Here is a 24817-nt window from a genome sequence, read left to right on the forward strand (position 1 = left end):
CTGTAACAGCCACAGTGCTTAAGGGCTTTGTTTGGTGCCCCTTGGCAAAACCATAAAGCACAACCTCATAGCCAATGCCAGTTATAAGGCCTTTAAGCTTCAGTTGCCGCTGGGCTCCTGTAAGGAGGAACTCCTGTGGGTCCAGCAGCTTGCCAGAATCCACCACGACTACTAGAAAGTTGTCAAAGGCATTCTCCGATGCCATCCACGACACTGTGAACCCATAAGGGTTAATATCAGAGACAGTGAGGTTTTCCACTTGGGGCATGGCCTCTGAAAGAAGGGAAGGTGCAAAAACACACACAAAAAAGAAGCGAAAAACATTGCAAATTATAAAGTGTCACAGATTTCACCAAACATAAATCACATTTTCCCCCAAAGTATGGATTTAATAGAAGTGCATAGCCAGGACCACAAGACCAGGGTTTTCAATGGAGCCTCCAGAAGTTAGATGCTAAATTTTCATCAAGGGTGACTAGGCACCATTAATTCACAAGCTCTATTGAAATTGCTTCCAAGCTCACTGTATTAGCCCATTTTTCCTGTTACACATGCACTGCAAGACAGTTATAACCAAAACTAGCTTAGAAATGCTATGCATAAAGCTGTCATTTCCTTCCACTTGTCTCTACCATTGGTGTTTTAGGGACAAAGCCTCAACTTTGGCATTTGTGGTTCCTGTATTTTGCTTCTTTATCTCTCTACTTCACATGAATATCTCCAGCTTTTCATTTCAGTGGTGGAGGGGTCAGAGTTGCCAGAAGCAGGACATTAATCAGTCAGGGTCATAGCCAGTGCAAGCACTAAATGTTTTGGGGTTTGCTGGGGATGGGACAGAAGCCAGTTTGCACTGGCTAAGGGCAGGGGCTAACGATGGCAGAACAGAGCTAACGTGTCCAAAGAGCTTCACAGGCAGCTGCTAGTGTGGTCTGTTGACAACTTCAAGAAATTCCAGTGAGCTGTGTTCTTGTGTTTCCCATCAGCATGACGTTTGTCAAAGCTGGGGATCAGCTCCTCAAAACTTTCCCATAAAGTTAAATAAAGAGACCAAATTCTCACAAGATGCATTTTGCTCACTCAAAATCTGACAAGTCAGATAGATAGGAAGATCAACTGGTTCTGCTAAGCTCTGGTCATGATCCTGAATCCAAGGCATTACTAGTATTTCTCTACATTATTAATCAAACCTTGATGCATTGGCGCAGGAGCTAAACTCATCCCATCTTCCAATCATTCACGTCTCACTCACTTAAGAAAATACCAGTTGGTTAAACACTGAACTTTCTCTGGGAAAGGGTTTTGGGTTTGGTTTTGACATTTCATAACAGCTGAAATCGATGCTCTGTTAGAACTTGGTATGAAAATTCCCTCCTGAAGCTTTATAATTTGGAAGTCCTTATGTTTTGATGTTTACACATTTGGGTGCCAGAGATTCAGCTCAAATTTACTCAATTTGGAGTCATTTGTGCAGCTTACTTACTTCTAATCAAGCAGTCCCAAAGATTCACATTTTGGTTAGGTCTTTGGGAGGGTGGGTAAACAAACAGTGAGCTGAAATTACTTTCCTGGGATAGGTGTTGAGTGACACCAACACACTAAGCCCTGCAGATTTATGTGAACTGCTGGCACATCCTTCTGCTGTTTACCTAGCTGTGGGAAGCTTTCTCTCCAAATACCAGTGTCCATGGTTTATTTTCAGCAAGGAAGCATTTGGGCTCTGGTAGAGCAAAAGAGCAGGGGGTTGAAAGTAGTTGCTCACTTCTGGCTATGAGACTGACTGCCAGGAGGGAGCAGATTGGAGCTGGTGTAAAACAACCATTTGCCTTAAGGAAAATGACCATGGATATTGCCTTTCACAGGAAGCCATGAAAAGCTGCTGTAACTGGTGTTTCCACTGCATGTTAGTGAAGAGAGGTGAATAAGGCCTCAGTTTCTCCATTAATCCTATTTAGGGCGTCCCATCCATATGTCTGTGGCAAGCCTTAGTAGCACATACTGGCCACATAATATATATAGGAGATGAATTCTGTGGCATTTATTTGGTCATCTAGGAGGCATGTAATGTACAGACGATCCCACTCAAACCTGACCAAAATATTCAGACATAAAGGGTGTATTGAGGTGACAAGGATGCTGGGGAGAGACTCTTCATCAGGGACTGTAGTGATAGGACTGGGGGTGATGGGTTCAAACTGAAACAGGGGAAGTTCAGGTTGGAGATAAGGAAGAAGTTCTTTACTGTGAGGTTGGTGAGGCCCTGGCGCAGGCTGCTCAAGGAAGCTGTGAATGCTCCATCCCTGGCAGTGTTCAAGGCCAGGTTGAACAGAGCCTTGGGCAACACAGCCTAGCGTGAGGCATCCCTGCCTGTGGCAGGGGGTTGGAACTGGATGACCTGAAGGTCCTTTCCAACTCAAAGCATTCTGTGATTCTATAACATCACAGGGCAGGAGCTGTTCTAAAATCCAGTCCCCTCTGGATCCTTTAGATGCAAATGCTGCATTATTAGGTAAACTGCCCCCTCAAACTTCAGGCGTTCAAGATTATTAGACATGGGAATAGGTTATTAGAAATGTCAGGGGGTTGGAACTAGATGATCTTAAGGTCCTTTCCAGCCCAAACCATTCCATGATTCTATGGTTCTATGACTCCAGAAGGCTCTTAAACCTCTTTAAACTTGTATTCCTACTGGATATCTCTTTTAAGGTCAACATGACTGGTCTGACCCATCCTTGCATAAGTTTGCAAACAAAACCATTGTTGCTGGACAAGATATTCAGTGCTGTAGAGAGCCTTTCTTTTTATCCATGCTGGAATATCTATTTTTATGAGCCAATGAATAGACTCCAAACCTTTAAGCAGGTACCTGTCATAACAAAAGCAGTGAGGGGCTCTGTGTGAACACCTGCACTGGTGGTCCCCTTAATGTTAATGTCATAGCCAGTGTAATCTAGCAGGCCTGAGATGTGAGCGCTGCGAGCACCTCCTGACACCGTGAGCTCCTGGGGTTCATGTGCTGCATAGGAATCTCTAATGTGTATAACAAACTTGGCAAAAGGCCCATCTCTCGTGGTCCATGAGAGGTTGAAGCTGTCGGGGGTAACGTTTGTGAGGGTGAGTGTGCCCAGCTGTGGCTCAGCCTCTGAAGGAGAAAGGAACATAGGTGAAGACACAGCGTTACTCCGCGGGGCTGGGGGATAGCACTGGGGATCTATAGAAGCTTAAAGCTAAGGCTGAATGTATCAGCTCTGTTTTGCAGTGGTTGAAGAATAAAAAAAAAAAGGAACATTGCAAGAGCTGTTTTGTAAGGTTTTGGAAAGAAGCCACTGAAATTAGTGCTGACTTTGATTTTTTCATTGCATTTTCTTAAATAAACTCCATTTTCCTAATGAAATGTGGGCCTGATTTACAGAAGCACCAGCAGTATATGGTCCTATGGTAAAATGGTAAAACCATAGGAATTGCAGGAACTCCACATTGGGAATTTGATGGGAATACAAACCCACAACAATTCCAAAGTAGATAAAGCAGGATTCAGGCAGGAATTGGGTGAGTCCAAACCAGACATCTTGAAATCCCAGTTCAGCTTCTGTTTAGCATTTCTGTTGCCTGGAGCTGTAGATGCATTTTCTATTTGGACCCTGAAGTTTATGAGGAGTTTTAATCCTAACTTATTATCTCAGCACTAATCTCAGGCCAAAACCTCCCTGGACTCCACAGATAAGGTGTTCCTCATCCTCTGATTAGGCACAATCAGAGAATATCTAACAGACTGACCAAAAATAACTCCACCACACTGCTGTTGCTCTCCTTCCTGACTGTTCAGTGGTCAGAGTACTTCCTTAAGAAGCAAAGACTCTCTTTGTCTGCTATAGGAGGTTCAGAATCACATATTCCCCCTGCCAGGAGACAAACTTGGCCTTCAGGCTATAGTAGGGGGAGAGCTCCTTGCCCATCCTGTTTTAAAGCTATTCCATTCAGCATAAAATCATTAAAGATTCATTAAAGCCCAGAGAGAGCACAAACACAACCCAGCAGTCAGGGGTCAGAGAATCCCATGTCTGCTCTCTGGGCCGATTTTCTCTTTTTCCTGTTGCCAATCGAGTATGAACCAAGAACACCTTGGGAAATGCAGTGAGATACAGGGAAATAATGATGCAAGTGATTCATGCTGGGAGAAAAGTAAGAAAGCTGTATCCCACTGACAGAGAGAACAGTGACAGAATGAAATCCTTTTCTTAACTAAAACAGGAACTGCTGCGAGATGTTCCAACTTTTACTCCCATCCCTTATTGCAAGACTTTCAAATAGTCCACCTTCTTCTCTGGGATTGACTAGGAACAGGTGAATCCAAGTGGCCCCAGTTAAGGACACATGCTGTCATCATGCTATCAACCAGTGACCATCAATGCCTTCATGGCTGACAGTGAGGATGTCACCATGTAAGCATGGTACTTCTGAAGACAGGGGAGGAGATGAGAAAATATCCCCAAAGCAAACAGGCTTGGGTGTAAAACCCAGTGAAACCAAGCATGGAGCCATCAGCCCTGCATGCAGGTCAGAGAGGGTAAACCAGTCCTTTCCAATCTCATCTTGAAATGGCCACATTCCTTCACATGCTGCTTACATCCCGTCAGGCACGTTTACATCAAGACACCCAGACTCCAGAGAACACTACATGCAAAAGGCAAGTCCTAGTGATCTGCCATCCTGGAATCACCGCCACCACAGGAAAAGCTCTGACATCCAGCGAAACAGGTCATAGAGACTCAAAGGCAGCAATGCAAGTGACAGTGGTGGACTGACCATCAAAAGGGTGAAGCTGCTTCTTGAGCTCTGCTCTCTGCTGGGAACACATGAAAATACCAGGCAGAGAGGAACATCAGAACATCAGACCACTCCATGCAGTTCTGGTTGGTCATTTAGCATGCTGCATGAAACTCCAACAAGAGACGCAAATGTCATGGAAGACATTTGGGTTTAAGAATGAAGAACAAAAATGGCATGCAGGTGCCTCTCCAGGCCGATAAAGACACGAAGGCTTCCCATCCACAACGAAGAATGTGAGGATGGGATGAGCAAGAACTTTTTTCAGATCAAGTGCAAAGATACCCTGTGAAAAACATTGACTTTCTGGAGCAAGTCAATTATATATACACAAAACTTGCAGGTAAGTGTATATATAAAGAAACCAATCATGGTTTACTACTGGCTCCCTTAATGCTGGGGGCACTTCTTCAGCCTTTTCCATTGTCTCAGATCTTTTTCCAAGCACCCTCAAGCCCAGCATTTTCAGCTTCCCCTCATAGTGATCTCCTTATAATTTACCAAAGGCAGGATGATGAGTTGGAGCCATGTTTTCGAGCAGTTCGGTGGACAGCAAAAGAAAGAAGAGCAAAAAGCAAACCTGGAAGGTGAAATACCTGTGGTTGCCAGTGCTGTCAAGGTCTGACCACCTTGCCCATCAATTACACCATGGAGTTGGACAGTGTAATTAGTGGCAGCTTTGAGGTTGGTGACTACATAGCGCCGGGAGGCCCCTGGCACTGTGTGCACCAGGGAGTCCAAAGGGAAGTCAGAGTTTCTGACTTCTAGAATAAAATGGTCAAAGGCATTGTCCTGCGCTTCCCACGTCAGTGACATGCTGTCTGAGGTAGCATTTGATACACTGAGTTTGCTAAGGAGAAGTTCCTCTACTATGGAAAGAAAAACAAATGGAAATGTATTGCAATCATTAAAACCCAAAGCAACAAAATAAAGTAATATAGAAGTCTGAATACACATGAGCCATGGGTCACAAAGATCATCTAGCTTTGTGTTTCTCAACGTTGCTCATACCATTACCCCGGCAGCCCTGCCCATGTAAACCCATCGCTGATGCTGAAAACTGGAACTCTGTATTATCTGATCACTGAAATTTGCTATTCTGCTAAATGTCACGGGCCACATTCATCCATTGTTATGATAAATTGACATGATCTTAGGAAAAACTGTCATAGGAGCAGGCAAAACTTAAATGATCACAACATGAACTATCATCTGCCTACTATGAGAATGCACCTTCTGTTTCTGTAGTCTACTCCTCTCCTTCCACTTTCATACTCTTACTACCTAGAGCACATTGAACATTTGACTTCCCCGTCTTTTCTATAAAAACTGCCAACTGTAAAACCTGAAGATGTGCAATGTGCCAAGAGCTAAATGCCTTCCTGTTTCTTTCACCAACATCAAGACAAATGAGCTCTTTCAATCTCTCACCCAATGCAACCTGAATTCTGAGGCTGAATTCAGACAATGCATCTACCTTATAGGATTCTGCCGCCACAGACTGAAATGTGCCTGAAGTCTATTTAAAGAATCAGGATAAAAGCTGTATCTAGAAATCAGCTTATCTGAGAGGAATAGTGTCTCCTGTATGCGGGTGACAGACGCAAACACATGATACAAGGCTAACACAATGCATCATCTCCCACTTGGCTCTTGGGAAATGTATTTTGCTGTGGCAGAGGTTGCCCTAACCTGAACGTTTGAACAAGAGCAAACCTATTGTGTTGATGAAATTGCATCATAATGTGATAGACTGACTTCGCTGGATGGGGTAGTGGATTAACATTCACAGTTCAAAATGTCTCCGGCAGGTCTTCCTTAGAAGGTTTCAAACAGTGAGGTAGAGGATTTGATAATGGGTAGACTGATGGGGTAGCTGAGGGCAGGGAAAGGGGCACAACCTGTAAGGAAGAGTTAGAAGAAAGGAGAGTTAGCATTGAGGTAGTTTTGTATACCTGTTGTAGCTGCAGCACTTATTGCCTGTGTGCGGAAATCATGAGAGATCCCATAGAGGTAGACAATAAAATCAGTGCTGGGGGAAAGCCCTGAGATATGAGCAGTCCTTGAGTTGCCTGAGATGTTGAGCTCCATGGGCTCCAGCAACCTGTTAGAATCAATAATTTCAATAGTAAAGACGTCGAAGTCCCCATGGGCGGTTGTCCAGGAAAGGTTGAAGCTTTCAGGAGTAATGTCGGAAACTGTTAGCTCACCAACTTCTGGGTGCGCTCCTGAGAAGGGAAACAACACAGGTCAGAAAGGAACAGCCCTGGACCTCCTCCTGCTCAGAAACACTGTACTCTCTGCTCATGCTGGCAGCACTCCCAGCTGCTGCTGGAGAATAGGGTTTGGGTAAAAGCTTGCTACAAGCAGACAGTTACTAAGGGGAAGAAATCAAAAAGCATCTCAACATGTTAAATAAGGAAATAGCTATGGCTATTTCCCTTTTCCTCCAGGAGCAGTCATGTGTCTTCGAGGTCTGAGCATGAAAGCAGATGCAGAACTTTTGTGAATGCCCCCAGGGCATTTGGAAAAGTCAGCTTCCAGTTTTAGAAGCTAAACCTAGAGCTCTTTCTTTATCCAAAGGGAAAGGTTGTGTTTTGTTTGCTTTCTTATTTTCCCTCTTAGCTTAAGCCTATGAAAGCTGGCATGAAGTTTTGGAGCTGGGGCCAAAATGCAGAACAGTGATTGCTGCCTTGGGGTTCCTTCCTTTCTGCAGACATCCCTCGGATGTTACAGGAAGACTCCAAAATTTCTGACAATTAGAAGTCCCCAGAAGGGACAGTTTTGAAAAGCCGGGTGCTGAGCATGACCCAGAAAGGGAAGGGAAAACATCAGCAGGGCATCTTCTGCTGCTTTTATGAAGTTAATAAGAGCAGAGCACATTGCATAGCTAGGCAGGACACCCATGATGTCTGTTTTCTTGTTTGTCCCTGTACAGCCTCCTTTGTCTAGCCACATTTGTCAGTTTTCAATGGGCAGTCTGCTACCAGCTCACACTCAGGACTCTCGAAGCACAGGACTTCTGCAGCAGGACACAGCCCAGGGGAAGTGCCTTGTGCCAGACATGTTTCTACCTAAGCCAGGCTGCTTAAAGCATTATTGAAACAAGCAAGCTCTACTGTTTTAACTCTGTTTAGTTCTTATTGTGTACTTTTATCCCCTTCTGTGCTGGGGGAAATCAATTATGAGCCAGCTCAGGCTATCTCAGAATCACAGGAGGCTGCACAGGTCTCTAAGGAAGCCCAAAGGCATCAGATATTGTCCAACAAAAATTATTTGAAGGAAGAGCCACTGAGCCATACAGGATAGACAGAGGTACGTATTTACCCCTCACAAAGCTCAAGATAAGCTCTCATTTCAAACTGACATCTTTCACAGTATCAGCCAGAAAACAATTTTTGTGGCTTACGATTAGTTCCATGCAACCTTAGGTGGGGCAACCATAACGTGGGACTTACCTTCCTTCCTTCAGGTCAGTTTTATGCCAAGGCACTTCTGCTGAAGTTGGTCTTCTTGCATGGTATCTTTTTCAGACCAACCAGGTTGTTTAACAACCTTATACAGCTTATTATGTGCCGCTACTCTCAGTAGGACTTAATTTGTGTTCTTTTCTATATAAGAACATACAGAAGGTGTCTGGCCTTGCATTGAGTTAGATGCACAAACTATGCACCAAAGTTTGTCTTTACATGGAAACTAGTGCATCATTTCACAGGTAGCTTCCAAAGGGTAAAAACTAGACCTGATCTTCGGTTTTAATTCTCTAGGCTATAATGAATGGATTTTTGTGATTTTAAAAAGGCAACCTGGGCTTTTGCAAGCATGTACAACAGTGAGTTGGGGTTTGCTGTTAGTGTCAACCAGCAAAAAGCAAGTAAGGGGAACAAAACAAGGCATTCAGAGGTGTGTGGGGGGGAAGCAGTCCTAAAAGTGAAAGGCTCCATGGGGGCACTGAGACTCTTATTGGAAAGTCTGACCAAGAGACATTTCCATGCCAGAGATGTTCAGCCAAGCTTTAATGAGTTCAGTGCTCCCCATGAAAAGCGAGCAAGCTTTGCCAAGCAGTTGCAATAGCTCTGGCTCCCATTCCTGTCTGCAAAGAAAGGGAGCCACCAGGCTGGGTGAGTGACTTGAAAAGATACCTGTCATGGTTTCAACAGAAAGGGGTTTGGTCCTGTAGCCTCGAATCACACCGTGAAGCGTGATGTTATAAGGTGTGTTAGCCTTGAGGCCCGTGACATTCATAAAGCGCAGTCCGCCTGGGACTGTGATATTCTGGGTTTCTTCGGGATTCTCAGACTCCTGCACCTGAATGATAAAGTTCTCATATGCCCCGTCATCTGCTGTCCAGGTGAGCTGGAAACCATCCCAGCCAGTCTCTGATACTGACAATTTTCCAAGCTCAGGTTCCTCCTCTGAATAAGGACAGAGAGTCAATCAGTTACTCACATTACAGACTGCTGGTGATGACATTATTTAATGCTGTTCCACGTTAAAGAATGTCACTTATAATCAGTGACACAAAGATGCACCCGCACACACACATTTACATTCTCAGCTGCCTCAGATAACTTGTAAAATCTCTTCAGAGGCATGGCACAACAGAACTGTAAGAAAAGAACTGTAATAATAAATAATAACCACATTAATGCTGAAGGACTGCTTACAGAAAGCAGCTTTTAGACCATCTTACAGCTGCAAGTGGCTTGCCAACATTAATTACAACTCACTATGAGATCAGTAAGTATTACTGTAACTACTGTACTGCACTAGTAACAACACAGTGTTTGTCATTATGAAGTGAATACTGCACCCAGTTGTAAGGGTAGGAAGACACCAAGTTTAGCAGTTGGAATTCAGGTGTTTATGATTTTAGTTGTGTCCGCATGAAGGACGTTATCTACTCTTCCAAACTATTTCCAATCCAAAAATATAAAGAAGGGGAAAATTCTTCCAAGTCTGCATATCTTTTGTTTAATGGATTTGTCTTCCTTTTATTACAGTATTCTGTCCACAAAACCTTCCTGGGGCAGGGTGCTTTGGATTTTCAGTGTTACTGATATTAACCTAAAACTGAAATCTGCATTCATAGAAATGACCATTCTCATAAGCCACCACAAGGGTGGCAGAGGAAGCTGGCAACCATCAGAACTAACTCTGATGTTGTTAAAGCTGAAAGTTGAGGTCATTTTCTCAGCAAGAATAGAAAGTCCTCTGTTTGAAAATACAACTGATTCCTTCAAATTAGTGGTCATACAGGAAAACGACAGAGTAACACCTGGATTTTTCAGCATGGAAAAACTTCCTATACGATCTAGCATTGGCCTTTGTTTTTACTGATATTTTAGCACTTATTTATTTGCACTTTTGACACATCAGCATTATAACAAGAACAAAATCCATCTGAATCATCCCAATCTGAATGCCTAACAATTTATAAGATGATGCATGAAGGGAAATGGATCTGGTTTGTCAGTTGTAAACTGCAGCGTTAAGCTTCATGCCTATTCTAAGGCAGAAGATAAAGTGGCCCTGGAATAAGTGAAATTTAGACTCAGCAACATCACTACCCCCCTGTAAAAAAAGAGTGCTTATTGTATGACTGCTACGTAGCCTTATATATGTAGCTGGGGTTGTATTTTCAGAGGTGTAGCACTCACAGATCACAATCAGTTATCTGCAGTGAGTTTTGCTAATGTATAGTAAATTGCTATTGTAAATAGCTACTCAGGAACACTAAAGTTTTTATGAGCTTTTCCCATCCTGTTGGAAAGAATAATTTTTTTATGAAATAACAGTGATATTCTACCAAAAAAATAAAAGCATGAATTCAGAGCTGGTTTGCTTTATCAGGAACAGAAATTAGACTCATTGGGGTAAAAGATGAATCCTGTTGAAATAGCACCCTTGAGCTGAAAAAGAGAAAGCAGGACAGAAAAGAATTGTGTCAGAAATAATGATCTTTTGGTGGCAACAGAAACAAATCAAGCAAACACATTGCCTTCAAATGAAAAGTAAAAGCTTGATAATAATAAGTAATGCAGTAATCATCACAGCATAAAAGCAATTCAGATTACTCTGACGAGTGCTCAGCTTCATTCATCTCCAAGATGCAGAGTCCCGTTCCTTTCTCATGCATGTCTGCAATGGAAGTGCACACAACCCCATCATGCTTTTTAGGGAACAAGAGATTCTCATACAAGATCATGCACCAACTTGGACTGTTGGAAAACTCCAAATGCCTCATACATAAAGCATCCAATATAGATGATGAAACAATGACTGTTTCATGGTAAATAATATCAAGGGATGATGTTTCTTGCTTAAACAAGAAAAAAAGAGAGAACCAACCATTGAGAAATTAGGTGCTCTAGCCTTGCAGTATGTGTGAAATAATCTGTGCGTTTCTATGTACATATTTTATCTCATGCTGTGAATTTGGGTTTGATGATGGGCAGGTAAAGTCATTAAGCTCCAGCTAGGTTCTCCAAATATGACCTTACTCACTGGCACTTTGATTATTATCGAAGTGAGCCTTGCTGCTATAGGCCTGTTTCCTCACAAGATTTATGTAACAGGGATAAAACGTAAAAGGAATACTCCCAATGTGTTACAGTCTTTTTTCTTCTCTGACATCACCACTTCCATGCCAATGCTGCAATCCACAACATCCTTGCAATCTTTCTTGTGCTTGAACCACAATGCAGATAACCTGCAGCCCCTTGCTATTTTCATATGCCTTGAAAATAGCAGATGCATCAACATCTCTTTACATGCAATTTGAAAGAGAGAATTGATGCTACATTGCCTTAAAAGCATAAAAGGCATTTTCCATGCTGCACCACTCAAGGTTCTCATTCCACAGCAATAAGACATTTATCCCATGCAAAAGGAAGAAAGAAAAGAACAACTAAGGAAGGATGCATCACTCACAAAGCCCAGCATTTCTGCAGCGGGACAGCAGTACAAAATGAAGTTCTGCATTTCAAAGCAGAAAAGAAACATATGGCTAACAAATCCATAGAAAATACCTGTAGTAGCTAGGGCTTCCAGGGACCAAGAGAGCTGACTCTGAGTGCTTCCATGGAGGATAATCTGGTTTTGTGTGCTTGTGCTGAGATTGGTAAATTCTGTTTCACAATGGTTTTTCAGCAAAAAGATTTCCTGTGTTCTATTTAAACTGGGCAGGTCTTTCAGAGTGATAAAGAACTGATCCAGACCTCATCCTGTGCTGCCCAAGACAGGGCGAGACTACTGAAAGCCTTGTGTGTTATGTTAAGGTCATGAAGAGCACCAGCGGCTTCTGAGATGGGAAAGCCAGTGGGCACCAGAAGCAGAGCATGAGAATCAGTGCTGGGGTTTGTTAAATAGCTTATCTCTTTAGGTGCAGGACTGGTGGGATTAAATGGTGCTTCACTGATTGATCCTCCAGGTGTTGTGACTAGAAGTGCTAAACACAGGTAAATTACAAGTTAGAACTTCCTGATAATAAACTCCCAAATACACTAAAAGCCAGCTAATATCCACTACAAACAGTTTGTGTGCTTTGCATTAAAGAGCTCTAAGAACACAGATGGGTTTGTCTTTTTTGGAGACTGAATCCAAGCCACAAGGAAAGGTAGCAGCACCAAGCACAGTGTGATCCTCATGCGACAACACTAACTAGGAGATCCAGAGCAACAACCATTTAACAGTGAGCTGAAAGGGTCCCAGCAGAGAAACAGGCACACCCTCACTTGATGTAAATCAGTACACTCTGGTTACCTCCAAAGAACTTTGCTAATTCACACTGGTGAGGATTTGAACCCTAAATCTCTCGAACATGCCTTTTATCTTTACTACAGCACATAAGTTACTACTTCTGATATAAAACATAAGTGGAATGCATGCCAAATACTGCAAACAGATCCAAGCCCAGACTGAGAAATCGGCCACAGCAGAAGCATGCTAAATCTTATCCTACCCAAGCAAAAACAGGCTTGGAGGAGTGATTCATATGGATATATATAGGATTTTCATAAAACGGAGGGGGACACACATCCTTACCTAAAAACTAGGACAGAAAGAGCTTGAGCAATCTTTCTTTAAGGAGATAAAAAAGAATGGAAGGGAAAAAGACTTGGCCTTCAACATACTGAATGATCTGTGAACGCATCCTGGAGCACAGTCAATTCTGAGAATCTGAGTAGTGTGGAGGTGACAGAGAATGTGCTCCTGATCACAGCTGCAAGGCAAGAGGCAGGTGATTTCTCTGACATGCGGAATTATCTCCTCATTAGTGGCAAACCACATCATCTCACACCTCAGTGACTTCCTTGCTTACCTGCTCCACTTGCATTCAATTAAGAGAGAGCAAGTCATCTTCCATCATCAATCAAATCAGCACAAATACATACTCAGGATTCAATATCTGCCTCCAAATTCACACATGTATCAGAAAAAAAAGAAGTTTTCAGAGGAGAAAAATCAATTAAAATTGTATGTCAATGTAAATGCAGAAATGTTACCTTGAAAACACACTCTCAGGTCAAATGCAGATGTAAAAACGTTGTTTTCTGCTCACCTCCAGGAAGGTGAGCAGAAGCAGGTGAGGCAAACAGTGATTTATGTTTACATATGTCAATGATATTCTTGACTTAGGTGAGGGCCTGCTTTAAATTACCTCAGCACATAGTCTGAAACAGGCCCTATCTATGCTGTAACTTGAAAAACCATCGCCCCAGCTTACCTGCAATATAACCACTAGCATAATTCCTTCTTCCTCAGTAAAACAGCTGTCAGAACTGACTGCACCAGGGTTACTGTGCTTATGTAGTGAAGTAGGAAGACATGCAGTGAGGAACCATTAGCCACCTGGGACTCTCAGCTGCTTGTGCACAATTAGATGTCAACCAGCTCTTTTCTATTCTGGGAACAGGCTAAAAACCATCAAGCATCAAGCAATTGGTACTTGTTCAACCTTGAGGCTGTCTACTTGACATGCACAGTGGTAGCTGGGCTTTACTGTGGAGTGTTTCTGCAGAAGACATGCATAGGTAGAGTGAACAGACCAGTGGGGAGGCCAGGGCAGCAGTACTTGGTACAGGTACAGCTTCATGCTCTGGATGGTCCCACTAGGAAACTGGCATGCACCCTGATTTGGAAACAAAAGGAAAACATCAAAGAACACAAGAGAAATAGAAAAGAAAAATAAAAGGCTGACATTACACTCCTGATATACTGAGGATCTATCAGAAAACTCTGTGTAATGAGAGTCAAAACTGGCTCCCCATTTTCCCTCATTTTACTAGACCATCCTCCTGACATTCTCCCAGATCCACTTGCAGTATAACCACACAAGAACTTGGTTACTCTAATGTGAATGGAAAATACAGCAGCTGTTCAACTGTATTATACAAAAACTGAGGTACCAACTACCTAAATGACACTTTAATTCTGAAGTTCGCTGTCACAAGTGGATTAATTTTATTCTGCCAACTTTGCCAACTACATGGCAGGTTGCCATGCACAGCCTGTCTCATGGAGCATATCAAATTATATGTAACTACATTACCTCTGATTATTTTTCAGACCTAATTCTGAATATTACCTTGGGTTTAATGACTCCACAAATGAATTTGTGGATGAGAGTGGTCTACCCTCTACACGCATGTATTAACACTCATATAAGCCACATAAAGTTCATGTGTAATAGAGGAATATGTGGCTTTTTGTCCAAACAACAGATAGGAAAATGAAAATTACAGGAATACATAGGAAATTCTCTGATACCACAGGCAGTATCAGTGTTCATTGTTTAGCACATGGAATACTATAACAGATAACAGAAAATCTGGAAAACCATTGAACTGTAGGATAAGACCAATGAAGTTCAAACACTTGACTTGGCAACCAGGGGAATATATGGAGAGAAGAGAAAGAGAGCTCTAGGAGCCCTAGGTGGGTGGATGACAACCAGATAGAGTGATTCGTGGTGGCAAGATGAATGAAAGTTGATGCCAAAGAGCTGAAAGCGATGTAGAGGGGAAACTGAATGGACAACAAACATATGCTCTTTCTCAGACTGCAATACTTCTTAGTTTAATTCTCTTTGTAAAATCTCCAAGCCGAACATGGCCTAAATACATCTATACTGCTGTTGATAGCCTTTTGAGGGATTCCACCGCAATGCTTCACTGGCAATTTTACTAAAAAGAATGCTAATGTCCTGCCAGGACATTTCCCCAGTTCCTTGGGATTCAGTATTCATAATACAGTATTCTGTATTATTTCTTGCTCTTTGGATTTTATATTATTTGCCAAGAGGAGCTGTGAACCGGTTTCATTGCAGAGTCTCTCATAAGCTCAAGCACACTGTAAGATATGATGGTTTATCAAGGTTTTTTGGTTCTTTTCAGATCTCTCTGGCTAAATAGCTTCCCCCTCTGCCAAGCAGCTGATTAAACTGGGCTTAGAGTGCCTCTGCCCCTCTGAACTTCATAAAGAAAGCATTGCAGTAAGTAATAAGCCAGAAACGCTACAGCAGCTCCTACTAAAGTCAGGTTCCAGGTATTTTCAGCAGAGGAATCAGCTGAATAAATGGACAATCTTTACTGGCAAACTTAGTTTGCCAGTCACCAGCACGGCAGTTTCCCATTGAACTGCCTCACCTAATCATTCTTCCTAATGTTTGAGTTTGCATAAAAATGCGTGGAGCAATATAAGATAAGTAGAAGCCAGGAGAGGAAGAGGGAACTGAAGCACAGCGCAGACAACAGTCTTTGGTAAACGCATAAATTATCTTAAAAACATTCAACAGAATGGAAAAGATACTTCTCTGAGCCATGCTCCTATTGCAACTCACTTCCAGATGCAAGACAGTACCACAACCACGATTCATCAGCAGTTGCTGCACAATCTGGGTCCTTCAGCAGAGGAATTCGAGGTTGGCGCTTGGTTTCTCTAATGTCCACTCATTTATTTCCACAGGCCTCTCATGGCTGATGTGTTACCACCCATCCTCCTCCAGGACTATTGTGCTATGCAGGCAGGGTTCCAAACCAGAGCAAGAACAAAGCTGGACTCTGGCTGCTCAGCTTCCTCAGAGCAGGATTACATGCTCACCCTACAAATTAGTTATTAATCTGATGAAACATCCTCAAGACATGCTGCCAGAAAGGTCCCTCCAACCAGTAAAATGGCTCATGTTCTTTGATTTCAGAAATAGTTCTAAACCAAAACCTTAGTGCGATGCTGGGTGGGACCTCTAACAAACAGGTAGTACCCTAGTTTGTGACACCTTTGTTAATAACAGAAAGGAGGTATCTGTTGTAGCCACAGCTTCCAGAGAAGAGCGCTGTTCTCCAACCAGTCCATACACCTTGATTTTATAGGAAGTTTTAGCTTGGAGGCCATCAATCACAGCACTTAGGGACTCTCTGGGCAGGGAGGTTTCTGCAGGGGGCTCAGCTGCCAATGGCACATCCTTGTATTCCACCACAGAACTACTGTGACTCCTGTATTTGCATACCAGGAGACACTAAAGCTGTGGTCAGTCATCCTTGAGACCACAAGGTCCCTCAGAGCATCCTCTTGCATCCCTGAGGCCTCTGGAGCATGAAAGCTCCCAGAGCCAGGAAGCTCCTCTGGGTAAGGAGTCATTGACTGCATTTGGGTTTGCCTATATAAAGCCATGAAGAAACAGACAAGCAAATGGCAGTGTGAAATATTCAGTCTTCCCTTTTCAGTACAATAAAATGACCCTTAGCAAACTGTTCACTTTATAATCCTTATCATCCCTTGAATACAGAATTGTTGACATCAGTTGCAAAAACCTTTGTCACTTGAGCTGCATTTCATCTATAAGAAGAGACAGAAACATCAGAAAGCTGTCATCCTATACTATGGAAGGTTTTGGGACATGTTCCTTGTTCATGAGCTCTGAACATTTCAGCTCTGTGTGGAGAGCTGATATACAAAAAAAGATAGCAAGAAGAATGCAAGAAGGGAGAGAAGGTACTGACAGAAGATCTTCAGCCCTGGGGCTGAAAAAAGCTTTACCCTCAGCAATAGAAAATCCACTCTACAAATAAATAATACCATGTGAGAGGCTCCTGAACAGCAGCTGGCAGGGATGCCTGACTCTGATCAAGAGGTTGGGAAGAAAGTAAGATGAAAAACTGCAATGTGGAGAAGCAAAGGAAACTTTGAGAAGAAAAGCTCTCACCCATTCTGCAGTCCCTGGCCCCCTTGTTCAGCAGGGGTGGCACATGCCCCTCCAAACAGCAGGACTGTCTCCCCCACCCTCTGAGAAGAGCTAGTCCAGTTCTAGCTGTGCTACTGGCATTTTCCACTTCAATCATTCCTCTCTCTCCCTTGTTGCTCCAAGTATTTACCCCAGCAGTGCAATGGACGTGAGAGCCCCCATAGCTCTGCAAGAGAGGGCAAACCAAGTTTGTTTGGCTTAGCCTGAAGACTTCAGGACCTCCCAGGTACTGGGAACACAGATTAAGAATATGGTATTGAGGGTGGATAAAAAAGTAAACTGAAGGAAAGACCTCATCTCTTACACCCCACAGGCTTATAGAGCGTTTCTGCCTCCCCATGCCCATGTGTTTGGATTTGTCCATTCCTACACAGGAGGAAGGTCATAGAGACAGGCTCTGTTAACTACTGCTGATGCTTCTAAGGAGCCCACTACAAAGAATTCTACTGGCTGCTCTGAGTAAAGGTGTAAAACAGATACCCTGGCCCGATGAATGGATTTATAAGAGCTCCAAATCAGGAAAAAGAAGCTACCTTGTGAGACTTGGGAAGCTGGTGCTGAAAAGGCCAGACTGAAATTCCACAATGTGTTGTTTCTGCCGTTTCAGCATCTATACATACTCCTTTTGAGACCAGTCTTCAGACAGATAGGGAAACATCTGGTAACTTGGGAAGAATCAAAGTCAGCTCACTCTTGCCACATAAACCTTCAGCTTCCTTTTGTATGTGCGTACCTCAAGGCTTCCTGTTATTTCCCAACACTGGACACAGGCCTTGCATCAAACTAGTAATTCAGTACTGATGGTTTTCTGTAGTTTGCATCATAGCATAAACATCTCTGCAGTACTGGATAAGTGAAATCTGTAAAGCACTCAGAGGTTGTGCTTGGATGGACACCACCACTGAATATGAAACCAGTTTTGATTTGTTAAGCTGTTATTAATTTGTAAAATCCATAACTTCTGTCACATGTTTACCTCATAGATGGTCTTTGGGGAGAAAAAGAGAAACACTTTGATCAGTGCAAAGGACAGTAATTGTCAGCTGATTCTGATTTCACTGTCTCTGCTCACTTACAGCACTTCAGGCTTTGCCTCACAGAATTTAGCCTGAATGCCTGTAAAAATTCAAGACTTATTTATGCTCTGTACCAAGATACAATTCTGTGTGCAACAAACTTTGGGTTAAAACGGCTCACAAAGAATAAAACCTTGTTTGGCAAGTAATCCACCGATATTGGTTATTCAGAGTGGTTTGTACAAATGGAGATGACAGAAATGCCCCCTTTCTCTGTAGACAAACGTAACAGTCGTGGTCTCCATGGAAGTGGTGACTGCGACCAGATTTGGAGGCCCTTCTAGCTTTTGGATTACAAAACTGAAAAAAAAAGGCAGCATCAGAGCCCTGTTGACCCTGCTGAAGCATGATGAGTGGAGGCATGCTGTGAAGAGAATTCATTAGGCAGAAACAAGTAATGTTAAATACATTCTGGTTGCTCTTCCTTTTTGGTTTTGGCTGTAGAAAACAAAACAAGTTACAAGACATAATACACAAAGAACAGCCTCATTTAAAACAAAGGATGAGATCTGCATTTCATGCAGGACAAAGAGCTGTGCTCTTTGCAAGTCTTCTCAAAGGTTAAGCAAGAAATCATTGAGAATATGGAGCTAGACATGGTAGGCAGGGAAATGCACAGCTATCCCTCAGTTAAGCCTATCATGTCAGACAGAGCTAAGTCTGCTCTGTAGGCAGTTGATGTTTCTAAGCAGTTGTCCAGGCATGGCTTACAAAATGAGGTGAAGACTTGGGCTAGTCATTGCCCAATGACCCGGTGCACGGCACTCATCAAAAGCTGTCACTCACCAGTAGAACCCTTGACAGTTGTGGGTTTGCTTTTGTGTCTGCCTTTCTCCGCCACCAGACTGATGGTGTATTCTGTCCCTGCATCCAACCCTCGCAGGATAAAAGAGGTGCTGTCCACGGGGATCTCCACTTCACTCTTCTTTCCAGAGGGGTTAACAGAAATGAGGCGATAGTGATCAAACTTGGCCACTGGTCTTCTCCAGCGAAGGGATAAGGTGGTTTCAGTGGGGTCACTGACTTCCAAGTCCTTGGGGTTATCAAGATCTACAGGTTAAAAAAGCAGAGTTGACAGATTAGCATCTATACTGGCTGTCTAGCAACAGCTCAGAGGCTTATCCACTTGATTTGCTGCTTCCTCCAGAGCAAAAGGGGATCAAGTTACTCACCAGTGCCAGCATTAATAGTAGCAGGAGCGCTTTCCCTGTCCTGTCTCACTGCTGTCACACCAATGCCATATTCAGTTCCAGGCCTCAACCCTAAGTGAAGAGAAATAGGAGTATGAGTTTCTGTCCACAGAATATGCTTACAGGCATTTGTTTAAACAAAGAAGCCTGAATGTATGCAAGTTAAGATATATGCTTTCCTGTGCATGCAGAGAATTGAGGTTCCAGTTGACCCTCCAGCTGACCTGATGCTAATAAATCTTTTTCCATGTACATGCTTAAATATAAAGATTTAATGTGATGACTGAGATCACATTTTGGACACTGTGCAAATGCATAATCAGACATAGCTTCTATTTTCAAGAGCTTGCAGTACAGGTACTTTTGCCAAAGAAAAGCACATAGACATCCATGTGATATTTGCCTATACTCATAATGCAAAACCTCTGCTTGTACCTCTTCTGTATAGTGACCAAAAGGGTACTTTTGCGCTACATTACTGTGCCCTCGGTGATGGCAGTGGCATGACATCGATGACCAGCTCACCATTCTCCTACCTGTGAGTGTAGCTCTGGTTGTTGCTTGGTTGCCCTTTGGCACTGTGATCTCAGCATGGTCCCCACCAGAGATGGGAGCAAACTTAATGCGGTAGTTATCAATATTTGCATGGCTGTTCTTCCACTCCAAAGTAATGCTACTGTCTGTCTGCGACACTCTCTTCAGGTTTTTTGGAGCATCCAAGTCTGTAATCAATAAACTGATAAATAAATACATAGGAATGTTTTGACAGAAGTCTCTTATAACAGTACTTTTTAGAGGGTGGAGTGATCCACCAAGCTGAAGTTAAGTGCCCTCTCACATGATAAATCTATGTTCTTAACTACATCAAGCAATTTCTTTTACCGCGAAGTGGAGAGTTCACTGGCTGTGGAGAAAAGATCAGTGGAAGAAATTAAACTTTTATCTCCTAAGACAAAAATAACAATTTCAACTTTAGCAATTATTTTCTTTACAGAATAGGCTTGTGGAAAAACACATTTGGATGAAAATACTACTCTTCCTCTATAAATACATCAGCTTTCAAAAGGATCAAGGCTGCTGATCATGTCTAGATTTCTGTTCAGTAATTATCTTGCATTCATAGCTGAAAGGAGCTCTAAGGCTTAAAAGAAAAGGTGAATATTATACAGAATTTCAGTGGGCTTTTGCTGTTCACACCTATAGTAGGCTCAAATCCTGCTCTGGATGAACAATTACATTTCAGGATGAAAAGGGAAGTTATTTCCTATGTACCATTTACTCAGCTCCCTTAATGCATCAGACCTTGATGACATGCTAAAGGACTCACACTTTCATAAAGCATTCTCAGGATCACTAAAGAGCAAAGTAAATTTATAAAAAACATGACAGAAAACATTTGAAGAACTGCAGTATGAAAACAAAGCAGTTTTCCGCTAGTCTGTTATGCTTTAGACAAACAGAAATAAGGTCTTACATGGAATAGAAACCATAGAAGATAAGTAACCTAGAGGATATTTGTTTCCTGAAGTGGAGATTCAGCATATGATGAGCAAAAGCTTTTAAGAGACTTAATAGCATAATTCTCATTTTCAAAATACATTTAGATACTTGAGTATATTTCGTTGAGCCAGTAGGGTATGTAAGGCACAGAAAAACATTCTCTACTTTCATGTACCTCTATAATAGTACTGCTGATTCTGTGTTGATGAAGTAACTCATCAACTCAAGCAACACAACACAAACAGCACAGGAAGATTGATGGTGATTGCATTACCTTCCCAGAGGTTGGAATTGGCATCCAAGCCTCTTACCTGTGACAAAGACTTCTTTCACGGGATCGCTTTCCATGTCCCCTCGACGAGAGATGAGCGTCACTTCGTACTCTGTGTGTGGCCTCAGGTTTCCAATAGAATATTGGTTTTCATCTTCAGAGAGGTCAATGGTAGTCCTGTCCCCTGGAATATCTTTGGGGCCATAAGTGAGCTCTATGCCTTCAATTTCAGCCAAAGGTTTGGACCATGTGATAAGAGCTGTGGTGTCTGTGACATCTTTTGCCTCGATCTGGCTAGGGGCATCAAGCTCTGTTACAAAAAGAGAGAAAAGTGGTTTTTAAAGAAATCTTGCCATAAAAATCATACACATTCTTGTGCTTTCAATTTATGATTCAAAATTAAAATGAGTGGCTTCTACCAACTGAAGCTTATCTTCATCTACTTTCTCACTTTGCTTTCCATAGCTGCAGAAGAAAATGCAAAATGGAGTCAATTCATCAGAAGCAGATTCATCAAAATTCATTAACATCAGAAGCTGCCAAGCAAAGACAAGCAGGAACCCTAAGAGGTTCTCCCCCTGCACAATACAAATTCTCCTTTAACCAATTTCTTCATGCAAATAATACTAGGATGAAAGAAATTCTATTTGCTGTTGATGTACAATGGGAAATAGAATAAAAATGCTCCTTGCTATCTTCTAGCTAAAAAATAATTCATTTTCTCTTCAAACAGGTAATTTGGAAAGGAATTAATTTCTTTTCATGTATCCTTCATTAGCAGCTCCACTACTACTTCTTTTCCCCCTATTGATTTACAGTATAGAGAACTTGGCATTCTCTTTGTTTAAAAACTCCCTACACCAAACAGCAGCTGTTTTATTGGTGACCCTACACCAAGTACAGGTTGTGCTTACTTGTGGTTATCACTTTGGATAGTCCTGGTCCCCTGGTATTGTTTTTCACTATATGAAGGGACACATTATACTGTTGTCCTGGTGCCAAACCTGGCTGCATATAAGATGTCTCTGGCCTTTTCAAGCTGCTGGTTATATCTCCATTATCATCCTTTTTCTGTAACACATGGAACACTCAGTTAGTATTAACATAAAAAATCCAGGCTCTTCCACTTGCATATGGCCTCTTACCATATGCTCCCTTACCATATTACGGAAGACCAGCTCCCAGCCGTCAAAGGAGAAGTTTAGAGGATCCCACTCCACCTGGACGGATGTTTCTCTAACAGACTTGAATTTGAGACCCTCTGGAGCAGGCAGATCTGTGACAGAACAGAAGGATATCATTACCTGGTGACAAGGTCTCTTAAAGAGGACCCTGGGAGGGGGACATCTTTCCACCACTATAAATATCTGCCTCCTATTTATCTGCATCTGAGATGTTTAAACCCTCTTCACAGCCAGTTGTTCTGTCTTTGGAGAGACACTCCTCTGACCTGGTTTAGATGTCAGAGTAAAATGAATTTTGCCCTAAAAAATCTCTTTTTCTGCCCTCCTGAAGGAAGCCTAGTATGGACATTAAAAGACAGGTGACATGAATCCTGTCCCAGGTCTCTAGGAATGAGCATAGTGACAGAAGTCAAAGAGCACCTTTTGAGGCTGGGGTGTTTAGCTATGACTGTGATGTGCACAATACAAAAAGGAAGATGAACAACAAATGAATGGACAGGCAGATAGAAAGTAAGTTGTGGTAAACCACACAGAAGATACAAAACAAATAAAATCTCAATTTCAGCCAAAACAGTTTGAATCAAGTGATTTCACATTCCTCTTACACACTGTTACATTTTCCTGTTTTTAAAGGAAGCATTACCAGATTTTTAAATGGACCTAATTATGAAGGAGCCAAAGGTCTTAATTTACAAAGACCCCCTGATATTCACTGGGAGGAGCCGCAGAGAGTGGAAGAGTGAGAGAGCTGTAACTTTGAATGCAGTCATTGGTACTGGAAAATAATAGAAAATGAAAGTGCAGAAAGCTGGCTTTGTCCAGAGCAGAAGATGAATTGAAAATGGAAAATACAAAAGAAATAATACCCCCCCCCCCCCCCAAAGGGATGCAAATAAATACATACTACATTATAGACAAAAGAAAGAATACAGGGAGTGTAAAACTCACATGTTGCTACCCTGGCACTGACTGGAATGCTCTTCTTGTTTTTAAGGATTGCAAAGACACGGATAAAGTATTCCACACCCGGCTCCAGTTCGTGAATAGTGGCAGCTGTCTGGTTTCCTGGCACAGTGAACTGCATGTCTAAGCCACCACTGCCAGTAGGGACATAGGTGATGAGGTACTCATTGACAACATTCTCATGCTTCCATTCCAGATTGACGGTTTTATCTGTTACGTCTGTCACAGTCAGCTCAGTTGGAGGAGACACTAAGGAGGGGAAAACCCAAAACAAACGTATAAGAAGTTTTCAAGGCTCAGAAAATAATGACTTACCCAGTTCCCCATTTTCCCAGGAGCAGTTTGTAAGAACCATCTAACAAACAGGGAATGAGGAAGCCATGTCTCACAAATTAGCTGCTTGAAGAAAGGAATGTTCGGCTGATGAAGACTACAGACATTTCCAAAAGGGCAATTTCTACGTTCACACTTGCACACAGCCTATGGCTGACTGTGTTCCAGCTCCTCCTCTCATAGCTACTGCACAAGACTATAGCTGGGTCCCTAGGGATTCAGACATTCAATTCAACTGCCAGCAGCACATGGTTTTATAGCTGTAAGTCCTGGGGTTTGCATGGATTTTCCAAAGTAAAATTAAACATTATTATTTTTGTAAATACTTTCAATAGAATGCTCCACGTTTGCAAGTGCAAGAGCACAAAATGTGGCTTAGGAGTCTTCCAGAAGGAGGAGATGAAAAATGAGGATTTCTTTTCAAGGGTATTCATTGTCTTTTATAATGTTCCCAACCCCAAAGTACTCTTTGATTACTCTACAAAGATCTTAGTTCTAAAATTTCTCCCCTGGGCTCTACTAAAGAAAACGATCTCATTTATAGCATAATGCCTGTCATTATCTAGCTGCCAAAATTTTCTATCAATTTCCATAAAGTCAGTGGTATTGGGAAACTAAGCATGTGGCTTCATAGCTAGGTTTCCACTCCAGCTGATTCCATGATTTTACTCTAAGCTTTTATCAGGTCTAACATTCACACACACACACATATATATATATAAAATCAAGATTTACTTTAGTTATAAAGATCTATCTGGCCAAAATGAGAGGTAGCCAAGGCCCCTGTGATAATCCTGAAAGCCTGAACTGCAATATTTGCACCATCTGGCAGTTCCATTATGATAGTTGTCTCACTCGGATGGGACAACATTATTTCCCATGTGTGCCCAGTCTCCACTAACTACACCCTCTGCCTCCACCAGGGCTCCAGCTCAGAGATCTGACTTCAGAACAAGGCCACTGAGCCCCTGGAGTGGGTCTGTTAGTGTTGTCAGGGCTGTGTGTTTCATTTTCAGCTGCCTACAGTAGTGATGGCATTATAAATCCAAACCCCTTTCTTATCCATCCAGCATGAGACTGGGAACCAGAACCTGGCTACAAGAAATGTTTGATATCCAGGCTCCTTTTTCACTGGCATCCATTGTCTGTATTATCTCTTTCCTGCAAAGCCTTATTCTTTAGTCAAAATTAGGCCCATATCCTTTTGACTAATCCTGCTGAATTCCTAGTAA

The 24817-nt window shown here is 42.4% G+C and overlaps 1 protein-coding gene and 1 long non-coding RNA gene across 6 annotated transcripts in view; one reads left to right on the plus strand and one right to left on the minus strand.

Moving 5' to 3' along the window:
• Window positions 1-24817, minus strand: part of TNC (tenascin C) — a 72174-nt gene that overhangs the window by 19554 nt on the left and 27803 nt on the right. For 2 of the 5 annotated variants that reach the window (XM_057405880.1, XM_057405879.1), the window contains exons 4-10: window positions 23238-23501; window positions 22266-22381; window positions 22020-22176; window positions 21146-21415; window positions 19871-20056; window positions 19317-19406; window positions 18931-19194 (exon numbers count right to left, since the gene is read on the minus strand). In XM_057405880.1, the coding sequence (XP_057261863.1) occupies window positions 18931-19194; window positions 19317-19406; window positions 19871-20056; window positions 21146-21415; window positions 22020-22176; window positions 22266-22381; window positions 23238-23501 (1347 nt within the window). Of the gene's footprint in view, window positions 274-2863; window positions 3140-5420; window positions 5691-6779; window positions 7053-8966; window positions 9240-18930; window positions 19195-19316; window positions 19407-19870; window positions 20057-21145; window positions 21416-22019; window positions 22177-22265; window positions 22382-23237; window positions 23502-24817 lie in introns of all 5 variants that reach the window. The other 3 variants (XM_057405881.1, XM_057405877.1, XM_057405878.1) reach the window with 3 other exon arrangements.
• On the plus strand, window positions 18450-21742 carry LOC130597389 (uncharacterized). The gene is made up of 3 exons (XR_008971759.1): window positions 18450-18538; window positions 20334-20488; window positions 21571-21742. It is a non-coding gene; the product is annotated as an uncharacterized LOC130597389 (long non-coding RNA).

The sequence above is a fragment of the Pezoporus wallicus genome, unplaced genomic scaffold, assembly GCF_028554395.1.
Source record: "Pezoporus wallicus isolate ANWC-B61680 ecotype Strahan unplaced genomic scaffold, APGP_CSIRO_Pwel_v1 contig_4684, whole genome shotgun sequence".
Classification (NCBI taxonomy): domain Eukaryota; kingdom Metazoa; phylum Chordata; class Aves; order Psittaciformes; family Psittacidae; genus Pezoporus; species Pezoporus wallicus.